This window comes from Tachyglossus aculeatus, chromosome 10 (genome assembly GCF_015852505.1).
Source record: "Tachyglossus aculeatus isolate mTacAcu1 chromosome 10, mTacAcu1.pri, whole genome shotgun sequence".
Classification (NCBI taxonomy): Eukaryota; Metazoa; Chordata; class Mammalia; order Monotremata; family Tachyglossidae; genus Tachyglossus; species Tachyglossus aculeatus.
Window position 1 is genome coordinate 52,030,117 of NC_052075.1, and position 20,149 is coordinate 52,050,265.

General features: G+C 45.2%; 2 protein-coding genes across 3 annotated transcripts; both read right to left on the reverse strand.

Annotated features, from left to right (window-relative positions):
• Window positions 1-418: 418 nt before the first annotated feature.
• On the reverse strand, window positions 419-8,218 carry LOC119933311 (tripartite motif-containing protein 64-like). 2 transcript variants are annotated; one of them, XM_038752762.1, is made up of 4 exons: window positions 7,948-8,218; window positions 4,137-4,236; window positions 1,989-2,227; window positions 419-787 (listed from the first exon to the last, which is right to left on the reverse strand). In XM_038752762.1, exons 3-4 carry the CDS (start codon window positions 2,221-2,223, stop codon window positions 495-497), a joined length of 528 nt encoding a protein of 175 aa, XP_038608690.1. In that variant the 5' UTR covers window positions 2,224-2,227; window positions 4,137-4,236; window positions 7,948-8,218; the 3' UTR covers window positions 419-494. The 2 variants fall into 2 exon arrangements, with proteins under 2 accessions (XP_038608690.1, XP_038608689.1); XM_038752761.1 differs by having other exon boundaries at window positions 4,137-4,268.
• Window positions 8,219-14,479: 6,261 nt separating this feature from the next.
• Window positions 14,480-18,309, reverse strand: LOC119932895 (zinc finger protein 24-like). Its single transcript, XM_038752022.1, has 3 exons — window positions 17,908-18,309; window positions 16,364-16,568; window positions 14,480-15,042 (listed from the first exon to the last, which is right to left on the reverse strand). Exons 1-3 carry the CDS (start codon window positions 18,307-18,309, stop codon window positions 14,480-14,482), a joined length of 1,170 nt encoding a protein of 389 aa, XP_038607950.1.
• Window positions 18,310-20,149: the final 1,840 nt, after the last annotated feature.

The window sequence follows — 20,149 nt, forward strand, 5'->3', positions numbered from 1 at the left end:
GTCAGCTGTGTGACTTTGGGCAAGTCACTTCACTTCTCTGGGCCTCAGTTACCTCATCTGTAAAATGGAGATGAAGACTGTGAGCCCCCCTGTGGGACAACCCGATCACCTTGTAACCTCCCCAGCACTTAGAACAGTGCTTTGCACATAGTAAGCGCTTAATAAATGCCATCATTATTATTATTATTATTATCTTTTAGACTGTGAGCCCACTGTTGGGTAGGGACTGTCTCTATATGTTGCCAATTTGTACTTCCCAAGCGCCTAGTACAGTGCTCTGCACATAGTAAGCGCTCAATAAATACGACTGATGATGATGTGGGACAGGGATTGTGTCTAACCGGAATAGCTTGTATCAGAACGGCGCTTGGCACAGAGTGAGCGTTTCACAAATGCAATTATTATCATTAAGACGAAGTGACAACAAAACTAGTTTTTACTGAAAGAAAGGTGCAGGTCAGCGCCCGGGGTGTGATTAACGAAACGTGGAATCGTCACGGAGAAGGCTGCCATATGCCCAAGGCAATCTCCATGAATAGCTCAAGCTTGATGATGAGCCAGTACAACATGTCTGTCAAGTCGGCCTTCACCTCATGTAGCGGCCCCGCGAGGCAGAGCTCACTCGGGCACTCGGGCATGGCGGTTGCTCGGTCGGATGGCATTGGGCCGGACGGGGCGAGCCCCGGGCCAGGCCGTAGGGCGGACACGGGACCCGCTAGGGTACCAGGCTGAGAGGCAGCCAAGGCTCCGTAAGTACGGCGGCGTTTCCTGCTCCTCGGTGAGGAATCTGTAGGGGAGAGAAGGGGCCGAGACATACATTCCAGAGAGCCCGATTCGATCATGAGCCTTTCCTCTTTTGCTCTCACGTCCATCCTTTGTTTCTCCTTCCCAACCCTCCCTGGGAACACGAATCACGACTCCTGGAATCACTAATCACGACCCCTGGAGTTTCCTAAACCCAGCCAGGCCGCAACCCAGTCCATTCCTCTTTTAGACTGTGAGCCCACTGTTGGGCAGGGACTGTCTCTATATGTTGCCAATTTGTACTTCCCAAGCGCTTAGTACAGTGCTCTGCACACAGTAAGCGCTCAATAAATACGATTGATGATGATGATTCCTCTTCTCCAAAGTTTAACTCTTTTCCCCACAGTTCCATCCCAAACTGCTAAACTCTCCAGTTGCTGTTACAGGAGAGGGTATTCTTGAGGAAGAGATCCCTTAATAATAACTGTGGCACTTGTCAAGAGCTAACTATTCTATTTATTTTATTTTGTTAATATCATCATCAATCGTATTTATTGAGCGCTTACTATGAGCAGAGCACTGTACTAAGCGCTTGGGAAGTACAAATTGGCAACATATAGAGACAGTCCCTACCCAACAGTGGGCTCACAGTCTAAAAGGGGGAGACAGAGAACAAAACCAAACATACTAACAAAATAAAATAAATAGAATAAATAGAATAGATATATGTTTTGTTTTGTTGTCTGTCTCCCCCTTGGAGACTGTGAGCCCGCTGTTGGGTAGGGGCCGTCTCTATATGTTGCCAACTTGTACTTCCCAAGTGCTTAGTACAGTGCTCTGCACACAGTAAGTGCTCAATAAGTACAATTGAATGAGTACGATTGATGATGATGATGATGAATGTATGTGCCAAGCACTGTACTAAATGCTGGGGTAGATACAAGTTAATCAGGTCCGCCAAGCTTTCCTGGAAGAACCTATTCATTCATTCATTCATTCATTCATTCATTCATTCAATGAAGAGCTAACTTGGGTGATGATATACTTCCAAAGTCTTTTCCTCTGCCACAGAGGGAGGGCTAGAAATTCAGCTTCTCCCATCTTGTTAAGGGCAGGGCAAATGTCTGCTGATTGTATTGTACTCTCCCGCGCACTTAGTACAGTGTTCTGCACGGGGTGAGCGCTCAATAAATGCCACTGATTGATCGACTGGGGCCTTGGTATTTCAAGCAGATTTCGCTTACCTGTGGATCTCTGTAGCCTGTGGTTTCTCCCCACTCCTAGAATTTGGACCATGAGATACCTCTTCTCAGAGATTCCCCTGCACTGAGGACAGCAGTAACTCGTCTCTGAGCTTCTGCTGGCCCACCGGAAGATGCAGGAGCCGCAGAATTTGTGCCCACACTCGATGGACACGTGGCTAGCGCTGTAATCCAGGCAGATGGCACAGTACACCTCATTCTGGAGACTGCGGGCCATGGCTCTTGGAAGAAACAGAAAGAAGAACGAACTCCTTAGAGAAGCAGCCTGGACCTAGTCGATAGAGCATGGGCCTGGAAGATGTCTACCACTTCTATCATGCTGAAATCAACCAATCAATTCATCAATCAATGGTATTTATTGAACACTTACTGTGTGCAGAGCACTATACTAAGCACTTGGGAGAGTAAAACAGAGATGATATAAATGTTACCTGTCCACAACGAACTATTTATATACCCCTAAATTATTCATTTATATTAATGCCTATCTATTCTCTAGACTGTAAGCTTAAGAAAGCTCACCTCCTCCAGAAGGCCTTCCCAGACTGAGCCCCCCTTTTCCTCTGCTCCTCCTCCCCTCCCCATCACCCCTACTCCCTCATTCATTCATTCACTCATATTTATTGAATGCTTACTGTGTGCAGAGCACTGTACTACACGCTTGGGAAGTACAAGTTGGATAATGATGGCATTTATTAAGTGCTTACTATGTGCAAAGCACTGTTCTAAGCGCTAGGGAGGTTACAAGGTGATCAGGTTGTCCCAGGGTGGGCTCACAGTCTTAATCCCCATTTTACAGATGAGGTAACTGAGGCCCAGAGAAGTTAAGTGACTTGCCCCAAGTCACCCAGCTGACAACTGGTGGAGCCGGGACTTGAACCCCTGACCTCTGACTCCAAAGCCCGTGCTCTTTCCACTGAGCCACGCTGCTTCTCTGTTCTGCTTCCCTCCTTCTGCTCTACCCTCCCACCCCACAGCACTTGTGTATATTTGAACATATTTATTATTCTATTTATTTTATTAATGATGTGTATATATCTATAATTCTATTTATCTATTTTGATGCTATTGATGCCTGTCTACTTGTTTTGGTTCGTTGTCTGTCTCCCTCCTTCTAGACTGTGAGCCCATTGTTGGGTAGGGATTATCTCTGCTGCCGACTTGTACTTCCCAAGTGCTTACAACAGTGCTCTGCACAGTAAGCGCTCAATAAATATGATTGAATGAATATAGGTAGGGTACATGACTACCTATTCTGTTGTATTATACTCTATCAAGTGCTTACCTCATCTGTAAAACGGGGATTAAGACTGTGAGCCCCCCGTGGGACAACCTGATTACCTTGTATCCCCCCAGCGCTCAGAACAGTGCTTTGCACATAGTAAGCGCTTAATAAATGTCATCATTATTATTATTATTATTATTAGTTTAGTGCTCTGCACATAATAAGCACTTAATAAATATCACTGATTGTAGTAAAATTCCAAGTCCAGAGTTCACTGGGCAGGGAATGTGTTGGCAAATTCTGTGCTATTATACAATTCTGTTATATTATTCTGTTATATATATTGTATTATACAATACAATTCTGTTGTATTATACTCTCCCCAAAATTTAGTACAGTGCTCGGCAAATAGTATAAGGGAAGCAGCGTGGCTCAGTGGAAAGAGCACGGGCTTTGGAGTCAGAGGTCATGGGTTCGAATCCCGGCTCCACCACATGTCTGCTGTGTGACCTTGGGCAAGTCACTTTACTCCTCTGATCCTCAGTTACCTCATCTGTAAAATGGGGATAAGACTGTGAGCCCCACATGGGACAACCTGATCACCTTGTATCCCCCCCAGAGCTTAGAACAGTGCTTTGCACATAGTAAGCGCTTAATAAATCCCATCATTATTATTATTACATGCTCAATAAATATCATTGATTGAAAGATTAATTACCACTCTCTCCTCCCCTACTAAGAATCTCCAATCCCAAAAATTCCTCACTGAAATCAGCCCACACCGCACTCTCCGATTTGCTCCCTCGGGCTCAGATTCTCAGAGACAGAGACACAGGAGATATTTCTTGGGAGCCAGTGTTCCTTTGAAGGGGAGGAAAAGTCAAATAATCTGGAAGCAACCTTACCATTAATGCCTCTGAAGCAGGTACTCTCCCTTAGGGTACAGCTTAGATTCTCAATTCTTCACCTGCCCAGAGATCCTGCTGAAAGTCAAATTCCCTGCTTCTGGAAAATGATGTTATGAAATCAATGCTTCCCTGAAAGGAAAACCAGTTTATTATCTCAAATCTAACAGTTACCTTCGGAATTTAACGCTCCAGATCTGAACTCCAAGCCACGTGGGGATCTCAGAGATCCAAATCAATCCATCAGTTATATTTACTGAACGCTCAGTGGATTCATTCATTCATTCATTGAATTGTATTTATTGAGGGCTTACTGTGTGCAGATCACTGTACTAAGCGCTTGGGAAGTCCAAGTTGGCAACATCAGCATCATCAATCGTATTTATTGAGCGCTTACTATGTGCAGAGCACTGTACTAAGCGCTTGGGAAGTACAAATTGGCAACATATAGAGACAGTCCCTACCCAACAGTGGGCTCACAGTCTAAAAGGGGGAGACAGACAACAAAACAAAACATATTAACAAAATAAAATAGAATAAATAAGTACAAATAAAATAAATAGAGTAATAAATATGTACAAACATATATACATATATAAAGGTGCTGTGGGGAGGGGAAGGAGGTAAGGCAGGGGGGATAGGGAGGGGGAGAAGGGGGAGAGGAAGGAACGCAGAGCAGGGCATTGTACTAAGCGTTTGGGAGAGTACAATACAACAGAGTTGGCAGACTCATTTCCTGCCCACAGTGAGCTTATGGCCTAAATCTTCAGCCTGCTGAGTCAGATTTACATACTCTTGGAGAACTTTGCTCTTCCCTCTGTCTTGTGAACATTCCCCCCTTGCTTGTTAAAATCCACTTATAATTAGTATTTTATTCCCACTTCACTTCTCTGGGCCTCAGTTTCCTCAACTGTAAAATGGGGATTCAACATCTGTTCTCCCTCGGACTTAAACAATGAACCTCATGAGGGTCAGAGATTAATTTGTGTCTGGCCCAGCACTTAGAACAATATTTGACACATAGTAAGCGCTTAACAAATACCATAATCATTATTATTATTATTAGGTGTTAACAGAAGGAACTATAGAGTTGGGGAAATTAAAAAGGGAAAGGGGTGGCTGGAATGTAGGCAGCAGAAGCCTCCGATGCTAACTTGGAGAGTCTAAAGAAGTGCAATTTTCTTAGATCACAGACCAAAGAATTGATGGATTTGGGTTTGAATTCAGTCTTGTATTGTCCCCAAGCATTTCACCCTGGGTTATAACAACTTGGAATTTACTCTCCATTTTCCATCAGCTTAGAGTTTACAATAGAGTCGACCTTCAATAACACGTCAGAAAAACAAGTCAGCCCGTAGCAATTAAATCCATAGAAACAGAAAAATACAGTTTTGATGGACTTGCTTTGGCATTAATCTTGGGTTTTACCACAAGGCCTTCCCTGGCTAAACCTCCCTTTTCCTCTTCTCCCACTCCGAGCTCCACAACACTTATGTACATATCTGTCACTTATTTATTTTTATGTCTGTCATTCCCCCGTCCTCCATCCCACCATGCCCCGCCTCTAGACTGTAAACTCAGTGTTGGCAGGGAATGTGTCAGTTTATTGTTTTATTGTACTCTCCCAAGCATTTAGTACAGTAATCTGCACACAGTAAATGCTCAATAAATATGACTGAATAAACGAATGACTGAACTTATCTCTGGATCTTGGTGCGCTCCTCACAAAACACAAGTGGGAACAATAGGACTAAAGAAATTTCTTTACTAGACTCTAGACTGTAAATTCATTGCAGGCAGGGAATACGTTTGCTATAGTAGTGTGGCTTAGTGTAAAGACCCCAGGCTTGGGAGTCAGAGATCGTGGGTTCGAATCCCAGCTCTGCCGCTTGCCGGCTGTGCAATTTTGGGCAAGTTACTTAACTTCTCTGTGCCTCAGTTACCTCACCTGTAAAATGGGGATGACGACTGTGAGCCCCACGTGGGACAACCTGATTACCTTGTATCTACCCCAGCGCTTAGAACAGTGCTTGGCACATACATAGTAAGAGCATTAACAAATACCAGCATTATTATTATTATCTTCTCTGTGCCTCAGTTACCTCATCTGTAAAATGGAGATGAAGACCGAGAGCCCCACGTGGGACAACCTCATCAACTTGTATCTCCCCCAGTGCTTAGAACAGTGTTTGGCACATAGTAAGCGCTTAACAAATACCAGCATTATTATTAAAATGGGGATGAAGACTGAGAGCCCCACGTGGGACAACCTGATGACCTTGTATCTCCCCCAGCGCTTAGAGCAGTGTTTGGCACATAGTAACCTTCTAACAAATACCAGCATTATTATTAAAATAGGGATGAAGACTGAGAGCCCCATGTGGGACAACCTGATGACCTTATATCTCCCCCAGCACTTAGAGCAGTGTTTGGCACATAATAATAATGATGGCATTTGTTAGGCACTTACTATGTGCAAAGCACTGTTCTAAGTGCTGGAGTGCTTAACAAATACCAACATTACTATTATTATTATTGGCACATAGTAAGCGCTTAATACCAACATTATTATTATTATTATTATTAATCCCCATTTGACAGATGAGGGAACTGAGGCACAGGTATTACTAGCACTAATCCCCATTTGATAGATGAGGGAACTGAGGCACTGGTATTATTATTACTACTAACCCCCATTTGACAGATGAGGGAACTGAGGCACACATAGTATTATTACTAATCCCCATTTGACAAATGAGGGAACTGAGGCACAGGTATTATTATTATCATTAATCCCCATTTGACAGATGAGGGAACTGAGGCACAGGTATTACTATCACTAATCACCATTTGACAGATGAGGGAATTTAGACACACATAGTATTATTACTAACCCCCATTTGACAGTTGAGGGAACTGAGGCACAGGTATTATCACTAATCCCCATTTGACAGATGAGGGAACTGAGGCACAGGTATTATTATCACTAATCCCCATTTGACAGATGAGGGAACTGAGGCACAGGTAGTATTACTACTAATCCCCATTTGACAGATGAGGGAACTGAGGCACAGGTATTACTATCACTAATCCCCATTTGACAGATGAGGGAACTGAGACACACGTAGTATTATTACTAATCCCCATTTGACAGATGAGGGAACTGAGGCACAGGTATTATGATTATTATTAATCCCCATTTGACAGATGAGGGAACTGAGGCACAGGTATTACTATCACTAATCCCCATTTAACAGATGAGGGAATTTAGGCACACATAGTATTATTACTAATCCCCATTTGACAGTTAAGGGAACTGAGGCACAGGTATTATTATCACTAATCCCCATTTGACAGATGAGGGAACTGAGGCACACATAGTATTATTACTAATCCCCATTTGACAGATGAAGGAACTGAGGCACACATAGTATTATTACTAATCCCCATTTGACAGATGAGGGAACTGAGGCACACATAGTATTATTACTAATCCCCATTTGACAGATGAGGGAACTGAGGCACACATAGTATTATTACTAATCGCCATTTGACAGATGAGGGAACTGAGGCACACATAGTATTATTACTAATCCCCATTTGACAGATGAGGGAACTGAGGCACAGGTATTATTATCACTAATCCCCATTTGACAGATGAGGGAACTGAGACACGGGGAAGCGAAGTGACTTGACCAAAGTCACCCAGTTGACAAGTGGCGGGGTCGGGATTAGAACCCACGACCTCTGAATCCCAAGCCCGGGCCCTGGTCATAAATCCAGGCTACTTCCCAACCCAGGTTCTTCGCACCTCCATGGCTTCCTGCCCCCCACGTGGATTTTCCGGGGTCCCCACGACCACCGGGCCTCGGTGAGGAGGCAGGCCCGAGGAGGCCGCTCGACGCTCCCCCTCAGGCGACGCTTTCGGGGAACTTCGCGCCGAACACCCGAAGGCGGAGCAACGGCCCGGCGCGCGCCTCGTTGCTATGGAGATGGCGGGCCCGCGAGCCCGGCGGCGCGCGCGCGCAGGACGTCGCTGATTGGCGGATTCCCTTTCGCGCGCGCTTCGGCCGGCCCCTGCCGCGCGGCTGAGGGGCCCCCTCGGGAAAGACGGCCGTGTGCGCACGCGCGGGGTGGGGCGGCGCGCGCCACGGTCGCCCGCGGAATGGCGACGGGCTGACCCTTACCTCAGGGGCCTCCCTCTCTGTGACGACACTGGCATGGGGACAATGTGCCCCCCCCTCCCCCATGGCTTTGCTAAGATATTCACAATCGTGTTTATTTTGTGACTGTGGGCAAGTCACTTCACTTCTCTGGGCCTGAGATATTCACTCATTCAATCGTGTTTATTTTTTGACTATGGGCAATCACTTCACTTCTCTGGGCCTGAGATATTCACTCATTCAATCGTGTTTATTTTTTCACTATGGGCAAGTCACTTCACTTCTCTGGGCCTAAGATATTCACTCATTCAATCGTGTTTATTTTGTGACTTTGAGCAAGTCACTTCATTTCTCTGGGCCTGAGATATTCACTCATTCAATCGTGTTTATTTTGTGACTTTGGGCAAGTCACTTCACTTCTCTGGGCCTGAGATATTCACTCATTCAATCATGTTTATTTTTTCACTATGGGCAAATCCCTTCACTTCTCTGGGCCTGAGATATTCACTCATTCAATCGTGTTTATTTTGTGACTGTGGGCAAGTCACTTCACTTCTCTGGGCCTGAGATATTCATTCATTCAATCGTGTTTATTTTGTGACTGTGGGCAAGTCCCTTCACTTCTCTGGGCCTGAGATATTCACTCATTCAATCGTGTTTATTTTGTGACTTTGGGCAACTCACTTCCTTCTCTGGGCCTGAGATATTCACTCATTCAATCGTGTTTATTTTGTGACTTTGGGCAAGTCACTTCACTTCTCTGGGCCTAAGAGATTCACTCATTCAATCGTGTTTATTTTTTCACTATGGGCAAGTCACTTCACTTCTCTGGGCCTGAGATATTCACTCATTCAATCGTGTTTATTTTGTGACTTCGGGCAAGTCACTTCACTTCTCTGGGCCTGAGATATTCATTCATTCAATCGTGTTTATTTTATGACTTTGGGCAATCACTTCACTTCTCTGGGCCTGAGATATTCACTCATTCAATCGTGTTTATTTTTTCACTATGGGCAAGTCACTTCACTTCTCTGGGCCTAAGATATTCACTCATTCAATCGTGTTTATTTTGTGACTTTGGGCAAGTCCCTTCACTTCTCTGGGCCTAAGATATTCACTCATTCAATCGTGTTTATTTTGTAACTTTGGGCAAGTCACTTCACTTCTCTGGGCCTGAGATATTCACTCATTCAATCGTGTTTATTTTTTCACTATGGGCAAGTCACTTCACTTCTCTGGGCCTGAGATATTCACTCATTCAATCGTGTTTATTTTGTGACTTTGGGCAAGTCCCTTCACTTCTCTGGGCCTAAGATATTCACTCATTCAATCGTGTTTATTTTGTAACTTTGGGCAAGTCACTTCACTTCTCTGGGCCTGAGATATTCACTCATTCAATCGTGTTTATTTTTTCACTATGGGCAAGTCACTTCACTTCTCTGGGCCTGAGATATTCACTCATTCAATCGTGTTTATTTTTTCACTATGGGCAAGTCACTTCACTTCTCTGGGCCTGAGATATTCACTCATTCAATCGTGCTTATTTTGTGACTTCAGGCAAGTCACTTCACTTCTCTGGGCCTGAGATATTCACTCATTCAATCGTGTTTATTTTGTGACTTTGGGCAAGTCACTTCACTTCTCTGGGCCTGAGATATTCACTCATTCAATAGTGTTTATTTTGTGACTTTGGGCAAGTCACTTCACTTCTGTGGGCCTTAGTTCCCTCATCTGTAAAATGGGGATGAAGACTGGGAACCCCAGGTTATACAACCTGATCACCTTGTATAATAATAATAATGACATTTATTAAGTGCCCCCCCACCCACTTTTTGATTTCACTTATTTTTGCCAAGATATTCACTCCTTAAATAGTGTTTACTGATTTACAGATGAGCCCCACGTGGGACAACCTGATCACCTTGTATAATAATAATAATGACATTTATTAAGCGCCCCCCCACCCACTTTTTGATTTCACTTATTTTTGCTAAGATATTCACTCCTTCAATCGTGTTTATTGATTTACAGATGAGCCCCACGTGGGACAACCTGATCACCTTGTATAATAATAATAATGGCATTAAGCGCTTACTATGTGCAAAGCGCTGTTCTAAGCGCCGGGGCGGTTACAAGGTGATCAGGTTGTCCCATGGGGGGCTCACAGTCTTAATCCACATTTTGATAATAATAATTATGGCATTTGTTAAGCGTTTACTATGTGCAAAGCACTGTTCTAAGAGCTGGGGAGGTTACAAGGTGATCAGTTTGTCCCACGGGGGACAGTCTTAATCCCCATTTTAGAGATAACTGAGGCCCAAAGAAGTTAAGTGACTTGTTCGAAGTCACGCAGCTGACAAGTGGCAGAGCTGGGACTTGAACCCATGACCTCTGACTCCCAAGCCCGTGCTCTTTCCACTGAGCCATGCTGCTTCCCTTAATCTTCCCCAGCGCTTAGAACAGTGTTTGGCACATAGTAAGTGCTTAACAAATGCCATTATTAATAATAATATTATTAAGCGCTTACTACATGCAAAACACTGTACTAAGCTCTTGGGAATGGACAATGCAACAATAAGCAGTGACTACCCCTGCCTGCAACGAGTTCACCCGTATATATGTATATATGTTTGTACGTATTTATTACTCTATTTATTTATTTATTTTGCTTGTACATATCTATTCTATTTATTTTATTTTGTTAATATGTTTTGTCTTGTTCTCTGTCTCCCCCTTCTAGACTGTGAGCCCGCTGTTGGGTAGGGACCGTCTCTATATGTTGCCGACTTCTACTTCCCAAGCGCTTAGTACAGTGCTCTGCACACAGTAAGCGCTCAATAAATACGATTGATTGATAGAGATACAAGATAATCAGGTGGGGCACAACCCCTTGTCCCATAAAATAATAGTAATAATAATACTAGTGATGGTATTTGTTAAGCGCTTACTATGTGCAAAGCACTGTCCTAAGCACTGGGGGGGATACAAGGTAATCAGGTTGTCCCACGTGGGGCTCCCAGTCTTCATCCCCATTTTACAGATGAGGGAACTGAGGCACAGAGAAGTGAAGTGACTTGCCCAAAGTCACACAGCTGACAAGTGGCGGAGCCGGGATTAGAACTCATGCCCTCCGACTCCCAAGCCCGGGCTCTTTCCACTGAGCCACGCTGCTTCTCTAATCAGGAGGGACACAACCCCTTGTCCCACACGGGGCTCACAGTCTCAATTCCCATTTTACAGTTCATTCAATCAATCAATCAATCGTATTTATTGAGCGCTTACTGTGTGCAGAGCACTGTACTAAGCGCTTGGGAAGTACAAGTTGGCAACACATAGAGATAGTCCCTAGCCAACAGTGGGCTCACAGTCTAAAAGGGGACTCGCACTCTGTAATCCCCGTTTACTGAACTGAGGCCCAGAGAAGTGAAGTGAGTTGCCCAAGGTCACACAGCAGAAAAGAGGTTCGAGCAGAGATTAGAGGACTTCCAGGCCCGCGCTGCTCCTAGTTTTTATCTAGTTTGATTAGTTTGTCTCTACCCCGGCCCTGGATGTTGCCAATTTGTACTTCCCAAGCGCTTAGTACAGTGCTCTGCACATAGTAAGCGCTCAATAAATACGATTGATGATGATGATGACAAATAATTAGTACTTAATAAATACCATCATTATTATTCTCTTCACACCATGAAGGGTGGCCCCTTATTCTGGTGAGATGGATTTTGGAAACTGTAATTAAACTTTTTGCTTCCTTCTTACCTTCTTGTGGTATTTGTTAAGCGTTTACGATGCGCCAGGTACCGTACTAAGCACCGCGGTGGATACAAGAAAATCGGGTTGGACACAGTCCCTGTCCCATGTGGGGCTCACAGTCTCAATCCCCACTTTACAGATGAGGTAACTGAGGCACCGAGAAATAAAGTCACTTGCCCAAGGTCCCAGAACCCATAATCTCTGAAGTCCAGGCCCGTGCGTGGCTTAGAGGTCATGGGTTCGAATCCCGCCTCCCCCACATGTCTGCTGTGTGACCTTGGGCACGTCACTTCACTTCTCGGTGCCTCAGTTCCCTCATCTGTAAAATGGGGATTAAGACTGTGAGCCCCACATGGGACAACCTCATCTCCTTGTGGTCCCCCCAGCGCTTAGAACAGTGCTTTGCACATAGTAAACGCTTAACAAATACCAACATTATTATGATTATTATTACTTTGTGTCAGGAACTATTCTAAGCGCTGGAGTTGACACAAGTTATTTTGTAGTTTTTGTTTTATGTACAAATATATAATACACACACACACAAACTCGAGTTTGGGAGTCGGAGGTCGTGGCTTCTAATCCCGGCTCTGCCACGTGTCAGCTGTGTGATTTTGGACAAGTCACTTAATTTCTCGGTGCCTCAAGTACCTCATCTGTACAATGGGGATTGCAGCTCCTTTGTGTTCTGTTCTTAGAAGGTGTCTCGCCTGGGGCCCCTCTGGGTGTGTCAGTATTTGGTCTTCGCTGGTTAGGATCACAGGGAGCGACATATGCCGAAGGGCATTAAATTTAACAAGTTGTTTACGCAAGATTCAAACTGCACCCTTCAGGGAGAGAGAAAAAGAGAGAGAGCATGAGAATCACGCACGCATGATTCATGATCTTTTAGTATTTCTCCTCTTGAGACTTCCTATCCATTCTGTATTTCCTCCCCCCTGTGCTTTCTTTCTTTCCGCTGAGAAATTTTCTTCTAAGTTTCTCCATGTCCCTCTTTTCCACCCGATCCTCTCCTCTCCTCTTTGTGTGTTCACACTTTCACAGAGGAGGTACGGAAGTGCTGAAGTGGCAGGGTTTTTAATGGTATTTGTTACGTGTTGACTATATGCCAGGCAGTGTACTAAGTGCTGGGGTAGATCCAAGATAATCGAGTTGGGCACAGTCCCTGTCCCACATAGAGCTCAGTCTTAATCCGCATTTTACAGATGTGATAGCTGAGGCACAGAGAAGTAAAGTCATACAAGGTCATACAACAGACAAATGGAGGAGCCGGGATCAGAACCCAGATCAATGCTACTTCTTCATGAATACATTTTATTGTTGATGGTTCGTAAAAGTTTTACGAACAGTTTTAGACTGTGAGTCCACTGTTGGGTAGGGACTGGGTCTATATGTTGCCGACTTGTACTTCCCAAGCGTTTAGTACAGTGCTCTGCACACAGTAAGTGCTCAATAAATACGTTGATGATGATGTTGATGATGAAAAGGATAATCAATATAATAATACTAATAATAATTATAGTATTTGTTAAGCGCTTATTATGTGCCAAGCACTGTTCTAAGCACTGAGGTAGATACAAGGAAATCAGGTTGTCCCACGTGGAGCTCAGAGCCTTAATCCCCATTTTACAGATGAGGCAACTGAGGCAAAGAGAAATGAAGTAACTGGCCCAAGATCACACTGCTGATAAGTGGTGGAGCTGTGATTAGAACCCATGACCTCTGACTCCCAAGCCCAGGCTGGGAGGAATAACTAAACCACATAAATCACTGGATGTGAATCTTTATTAGCATGATTGTGAATATGCAATTACACAAAAATCGTTTAAAACACTTTTCCTCACTCATACGGCGCTTCCAATCTCTAAATAGGGCGGGCATTTGTCCTCTCCTCCCCACCAGTGAGTGTCTCTCCTCCAGACTATCAACTCGTTATGTACTCTGCACACCGTAAGTCCTCAATAAACAATAATTGTATTTGTTAAGCACTTGGTCTGTGCCAAGCGCTATACTAAGAGCCGGGGTAGATACAAACCAATAGGGTTGGACGCAGTCCCTGTCCCACATGGGGCTCACAATCTCAATCTCCATTTTACAGATGAGGTAACTGAGGCAAAGAGAAGTGAAGTGACTTGCCCAAGGTCACACAACGGAGCAGTGACGGAGCTGGGATTAGAACCCAGGTCCTTCCGATTCACAGGCCAGTGAGACAGTTGGTAGACAACATCCCTGCCTTCAAAGAGCGCGCGAATTTCACACACAGCAGCTGCCAAAATCAAAATGATTCCTAGGTAAAAGTTGCTTTTTTAGTTGAAAAAAAGTTGGATGATATCATTCATTTTATGTATTTTATTTTGCAGTTCTAAGATCCTAATAAAAATCTGTGGGTGCCTCTTCTAGGCGGTCCCAACTCAGCACTCTAACTCTGCCTCAGCACATTTCTCTCTTAACCGAGTCCTCTCTGAAGTGGATCCTCTCGTGTTTATAAATGTGTGAGCTCTGGCTGAATCCTTTGCCACAGGTGGGACATTTATAGGGCTTCTCCCCCGTGTGGACCCTCTGGTGTCTATTCAGGTTGGAAGTCTGACTGAATCCCCTCCCACACACATGGCAGATGTATGGCTTCTCTCCCGTGTGAGCCCTCCGATGGATTTTCAGCTTCGAGTACTTGTTGAACCTTTTCCCGCAGTCGGAGCAGATAAAGGAATTCCGGCCCCTTGGAGCTGCCTGTTGCCAGAAGGCTGCCTCGTCCCGGATCTGTCCCCAGGATTCCTCCGGTCGGTGTAGCATCTCTTGATCCGAGCCCATTTCCTGGTGATGCCTGCTCTTCTTTTTCAGTCTTCCCTCAAAGGCTTCGTGAACATCACCCTGGGGACCTGTCGTCTCCTCTTCTGGGAATTCTTCTCCGGATTCCTCTCCGAACGCTTCTTTCTGGGCCTGTTGGGCGACAGGCCTTTGAGGGTAATTGATGCCAGGATCTACATCCCGTTCTCCTGAAGGAAAAAAAGGTAAGTCAGTAAGAAGAAGGGCTCATAGAACCTCCTACCTTGTTCATCTAGAGAGACAGGAGTGAACATTTTATTCCAGGATTCTTGGAATCAATCAATCATATTTATGTACTCGTACTTCCCAAGCGCTTAGTACAGTACACAGTAAGCGCTCAATAAATACGATTGATGATGATGATGATGATGATTGAGCGCTTACTGTGTGCAGAGCACTGTACTAAGCGCTTGGGAAGTACAAGCTGGCAACATAAAGAGACAGTCCCTACCCAACAATCAGTCAGTGGTGTTTATTAAGCACTTCCTGCGTGCCACCCCTATAGACTGTAAGCTCGTCAATTAATCCTTGCTATTTATTGAGCACTTACTGTGTGCAGAGCACTGTGCTAAGCGCTTAATAAATGCCATTATTAAAAAAATGAGTCATCGTGGGCAGGGAACTTATCTACCAACTCTATTATATTGTACTTTCACAAGCGCTTAGGACAGTGCTCTGCACACAGCACTAAATAAATATAATTTAGTGCAAAACACTGCACTTGGAGAGTACAATATTAACAGAATTGTCACTTTCCTTGACCACAACGAGTTTATAGTCTAGAAGGAGAGACAAACTGCTTCATTCCCAACTGTACAACTTAGTAGTATTTAGAATCAGTCAATCAGTGGTATTTATTGAGCACTTACTATCCCAGCGCTTGGCACATGGTTAAGTGCTTAATAAATACTATTGTCGTTATTATGTGCAGAGCACTGTACCAAGTGCTTGGGAGAGTACAATACAACAGAATTTGCAGAGCTTACAGTCCAGAGGGGTAGACAGACATAATATGAATGAATAAGTAATTTATAATATTTAATTTAAAGATATGTCTATAAGTGCTGTGGGGTTAGGAAGAATATCCAATACCCAAAGGTCACAGATCCAAGTACATAGATAACACAGAAGGGAGAGTGAGCCAGAGAAAAGAGGACTTAATCAGGAACAGCCTCTTGGAGATGCAACCTTAATAATGTTTAGAGGTAGAGAGAGTGGGGGTCTGTCATCTATGGAGGGGAGGGAGAGGACGAGGGAAAGAACTTCGCAGCGAAATAGACGAGAGTCCCTGTCCCCCATGTAAATGTCCCCTCATTTACAAATGAGGTAACTGAGGCCCAGAGACAAGAAGCGACTTAGGTCACACAGCAGACAAGTGGCAGAGTTGGGATTAGAACCCACGTCCTTCTGACTCCTCTGAACCCACGCTGCTTCTCATATTTTGGGAGCTGTAGTTAGGGGTGCCCATTAAACTGAGTCTCTGCTTCTTACCTCTGTCCTTTAAGGGTTGGGAGTCTTCTTCGTAGCGCTCCTGCTCCTCTGGCTCCAGACGAGGGCTCTGAGATCTCTCCTCCTGGAGCATCTCCTCAGGATGGAATTCCGATGATTCCCTCCCGAATCTCACTGATTCCCACACCGCTTTCCAGAGTGCCATCTCCTCCAGGAGGATTCTCTGTCCAAACACATGGACTGTGACCTGGAGAACATCAGGGTTAAGCTGGTTTTTTAATTCCATCGGACAGCCCCTCCCATCCACCCCAAAGATACATTTCCATCCCACCTAGTGAAAAGATGACTATTAAATTTATGTCGATTACGCATTTGGCTGAGGGACTCTTCATTTATTTATTCATATTAATGTCTTTCCCTCTAGACTGTAAGCTCATTGTGGGCAGGAAATATGTCTTCTAGTCTGTGAGCTCACTGTTGGGTAGGGACTGTCTCTATATGTTGCCAACTTGTACTTCCCAAGCGCTTAGTACAGTGCTCTGCACACAGTAAGTGCTCAATAAATATGATTGATTGATTGATATTGTTATAATAATAATAATAATAATGATGGCATTTGTTAAGCACTTACTATGTGCACAGCACTGTTCTAAGCACTGCGGGGGTACAAGTTCATCAGGGGCTCACAGTCTTAATCCTCATTTTACAGATGAAGTAACTGAGGCTCAGAGAAGTTAAGTGCCTTGCCCAAGGTCACACATCAGACATGTGGGGGAGCCGGGATTAGAACCCATGACCTCTGACTCCCAAGCCCGTGCTTTTTCCACAGAGCCACGCTGCTTCTCTACTGCACTCTTCTAAGTACCTATAACAGTGCTCTGCACACCATAAGTGCTCAATAGATATGATCGACTGACCCAGCAGCCTAGGCAGGATTAGAACCCAGGTCCTCTTACTCTGAAGCCTGTGCTCTATCCACTAAGCCATTCTGATGATGGTATTTGTTAAGCATCTACTATGTGTCAAGTAATAATAACAATAATAATAATGGCATTTATCAAGCGCTTACTATGTGCAAAGCACTGTTCTAAGTGCTGGGGAGGTTACAAGGTAATCAGTTTGTCCCACGGGGGGCTCACAGTCTTAATCCCCATTTTTTACAGATGAGGCAACTGAGGCACAAAGAAGTTAAGTGACTTGCCCAAAGTCACACACCTGACAATTGGCGGAGCTGTGATTTGAACCCATGACCTCAGACTCCAAATCCCGTGCTCTTTCCACTGAGCCATGCTGCTTCTCAAGTCAAGTACTGTTCTGAGCACTGGGGCAGGTCCAAGATAACCAGGTTGGACGCAGTGTCCGTCCCAAATTCATTAATCACATTTATTGAGCCCTTATTGGGTGCAAAACACTGTCCCATATGGGGCTCACAGTCTTAATCCCCATTTTACAGGTGAGATGACTGAGGCCCAAGGTCACCCAGCAGCCGAGCTGGGATCAGAACCCAGGTCCTCTGACTCCCAGGCTCGTTGTCTATCCACTAGGCCACACTGCTTCCCGGTTCCCTGCACCATCTGCGTTCTCACCCATTTCTTCCGTCTCCTGGGCTCTGGTGGTAAATCTTCCAAGAGGGCCGCAGCTTCCTCAACGCTACCTAGACGTGTCTCTCGAACTCGGGCCTGGGCCTCCCAAGGCAGGAGGGCCAGGAACCGGTCCATCACCAATCGCTCCAGAATCTGCTCCTTCGTGCGCCAGTCAGCCCGCGACCACCCATGACAGAGTCGCACCAGGTGCTCTAAAATCTCACAGGGCTCAGAGGCCTCCTGGCCGCCAAAATGCCCGAAGCGCCGGTGACAGGCCTCCTCTTCCGCGTGGTCTTCCCACGGCAGCTGGGATTCTCCTCCCCGGAGGGAGACATCTTTCTCCTTCACCTCCGGCATTTCCATCTGGTCCTGAACTTTGAACATAGTATTCAGGTCTTCGGCCATAGAAATAGTCCCAATCTCTCTACTGCCAAGATGGGAGAGATTAAGGTCTGGGCGTCCCTTCGGTCTCTCTTGATTGTCAGGTGGCTAAGATCGAAAAAGGCAGGGAATCACAATCACAATTTATCTCAATCCCCCGACAGCTATAGAAAGAGGCAGGTCTCCCACCCCTCTATTTCCACCAGCAGATCCTCAAAGGGTCTGGGGAGGGCTGCCTTCCTGCCACTAGAAAGACGTGAAAGCCGAAAAGAAGGAAAATGCAAGCCAAAATTAGGGCGAGAGATGGCTTTCCCCGCTCACTACCTCCTCTTGCCTTTTTCTGGCTCTGAGCCCAGAGAGGACTTCTCTTACCTTTAGAGCTCCTCGCCCCGGTGAGAACTGATCAATCAACCCACTGTGAACACGGCCAACTTCACACTCCTTTGCAAGTAAACCAGGAGAGAGTGAATCGGGATATCAAACTTCCCCAAACACCGCTAGATGCGTGGGAGGGAAAGAAGGAAAAAGATGAAACTTTAGACTGTGAGCCCACTGTTGGGTAGGGACTGTCTCTATGTGTTGCCAATTTGTACTTCCCAAGCGCTTAGTACAGTGCTCTGCACATAGTAAGCGCTCAATAAATACGATTGATTGATTGATTGATTGATGAAAAAAGACAAAACAGAAAGCGATGCATTACCCAATTCAATGCCCTCTCGCTCTGGTTCTTTTTCCATTCTGTAGCTAGAGCGATGACTCAATTCCACCCCCATTTCCCTCGTGAGAACCAGTTGACTGGCACATTGTGAACACAGAAAGCTTCACGCTGTTCTAAAAGGTACGGCTTAGGGAATCCAAGTTTTTTCCAAAAGCCCCCATCCTGGATTAAATTTGTGGAAAGGAAAGGAGTTAAAGATATAAAAGCCAAACATAAAGGGAGAGATATCCTGCTGCCCTCTGTACCCATGGAGTCACTTCCCTTCCCTTTTGAATCCTTTCCCCAGGCCCAAATTCACGTTATCTCTCCCCATAACCCACCCCACCCACCCCAGTGATCCCAATAACCACGAACAAATGGAGAATAAAAACAACTGAGGCAGCATGGTCTAGTAGATAGAACACAGGCCTGGAAGGCAGAAGGATCTGGGTTCTAATCCTGCTCCACCCCTTGTCTGCCGTGTGACCTTTGGCAAGTCACTTCATCTCTCTGTGCCTCAGTTACCTCATCAGTAAAATGGGGATGGGGACTGTGAGCCCCATGTGGGACACGGACTGTGTCCAACCTGTTTAGCTTGGCCCACTTGTCAAATACCATAAAAAAAATCTGATTCCCCCAACTCCGCACCCTAGGGATCCTGTTCCCACTAAACTGGGTAGGAAACCAGTATTCTATAGAAAGGACTTACCTTTTCCTCCTCCCACGTAGGATTCTTCTCCGGGACTGTAGCTTCCAAGCCACAAAAAATGGAATTTGAGAGCTAGAAATGGTGTCGGCTGAATATAAACTCAGTGCTCCTCTCCTCCCCGGCTTCTCTCCTGTGAACTCACCTTGTTAACACGTATTTTCTTCTTGTTTATCTTCTGAACCCATTCTTAATTAAGTCTTGAGAGGAAGAACGTTCCTCTGTGTTCACACTCCTATGTCCACTGCCAACTCGGTTTTGAGAGAGGGCTCCCGTCAGAGAAGGTCATGAGTCAATCAGCAAATATCAAGAGGAATCATGAATGGGCTGTGGGCTCATCCCCTAGAAACATTATTTAACTTTGGCTTCACTGATGTTGTCCAGACTCTAAGTTCATTGTGGGGAGGGAAAGTGTCTACCAACCTTGTCGAACTATACTCTCCCCAAGGAATTAGTACCGT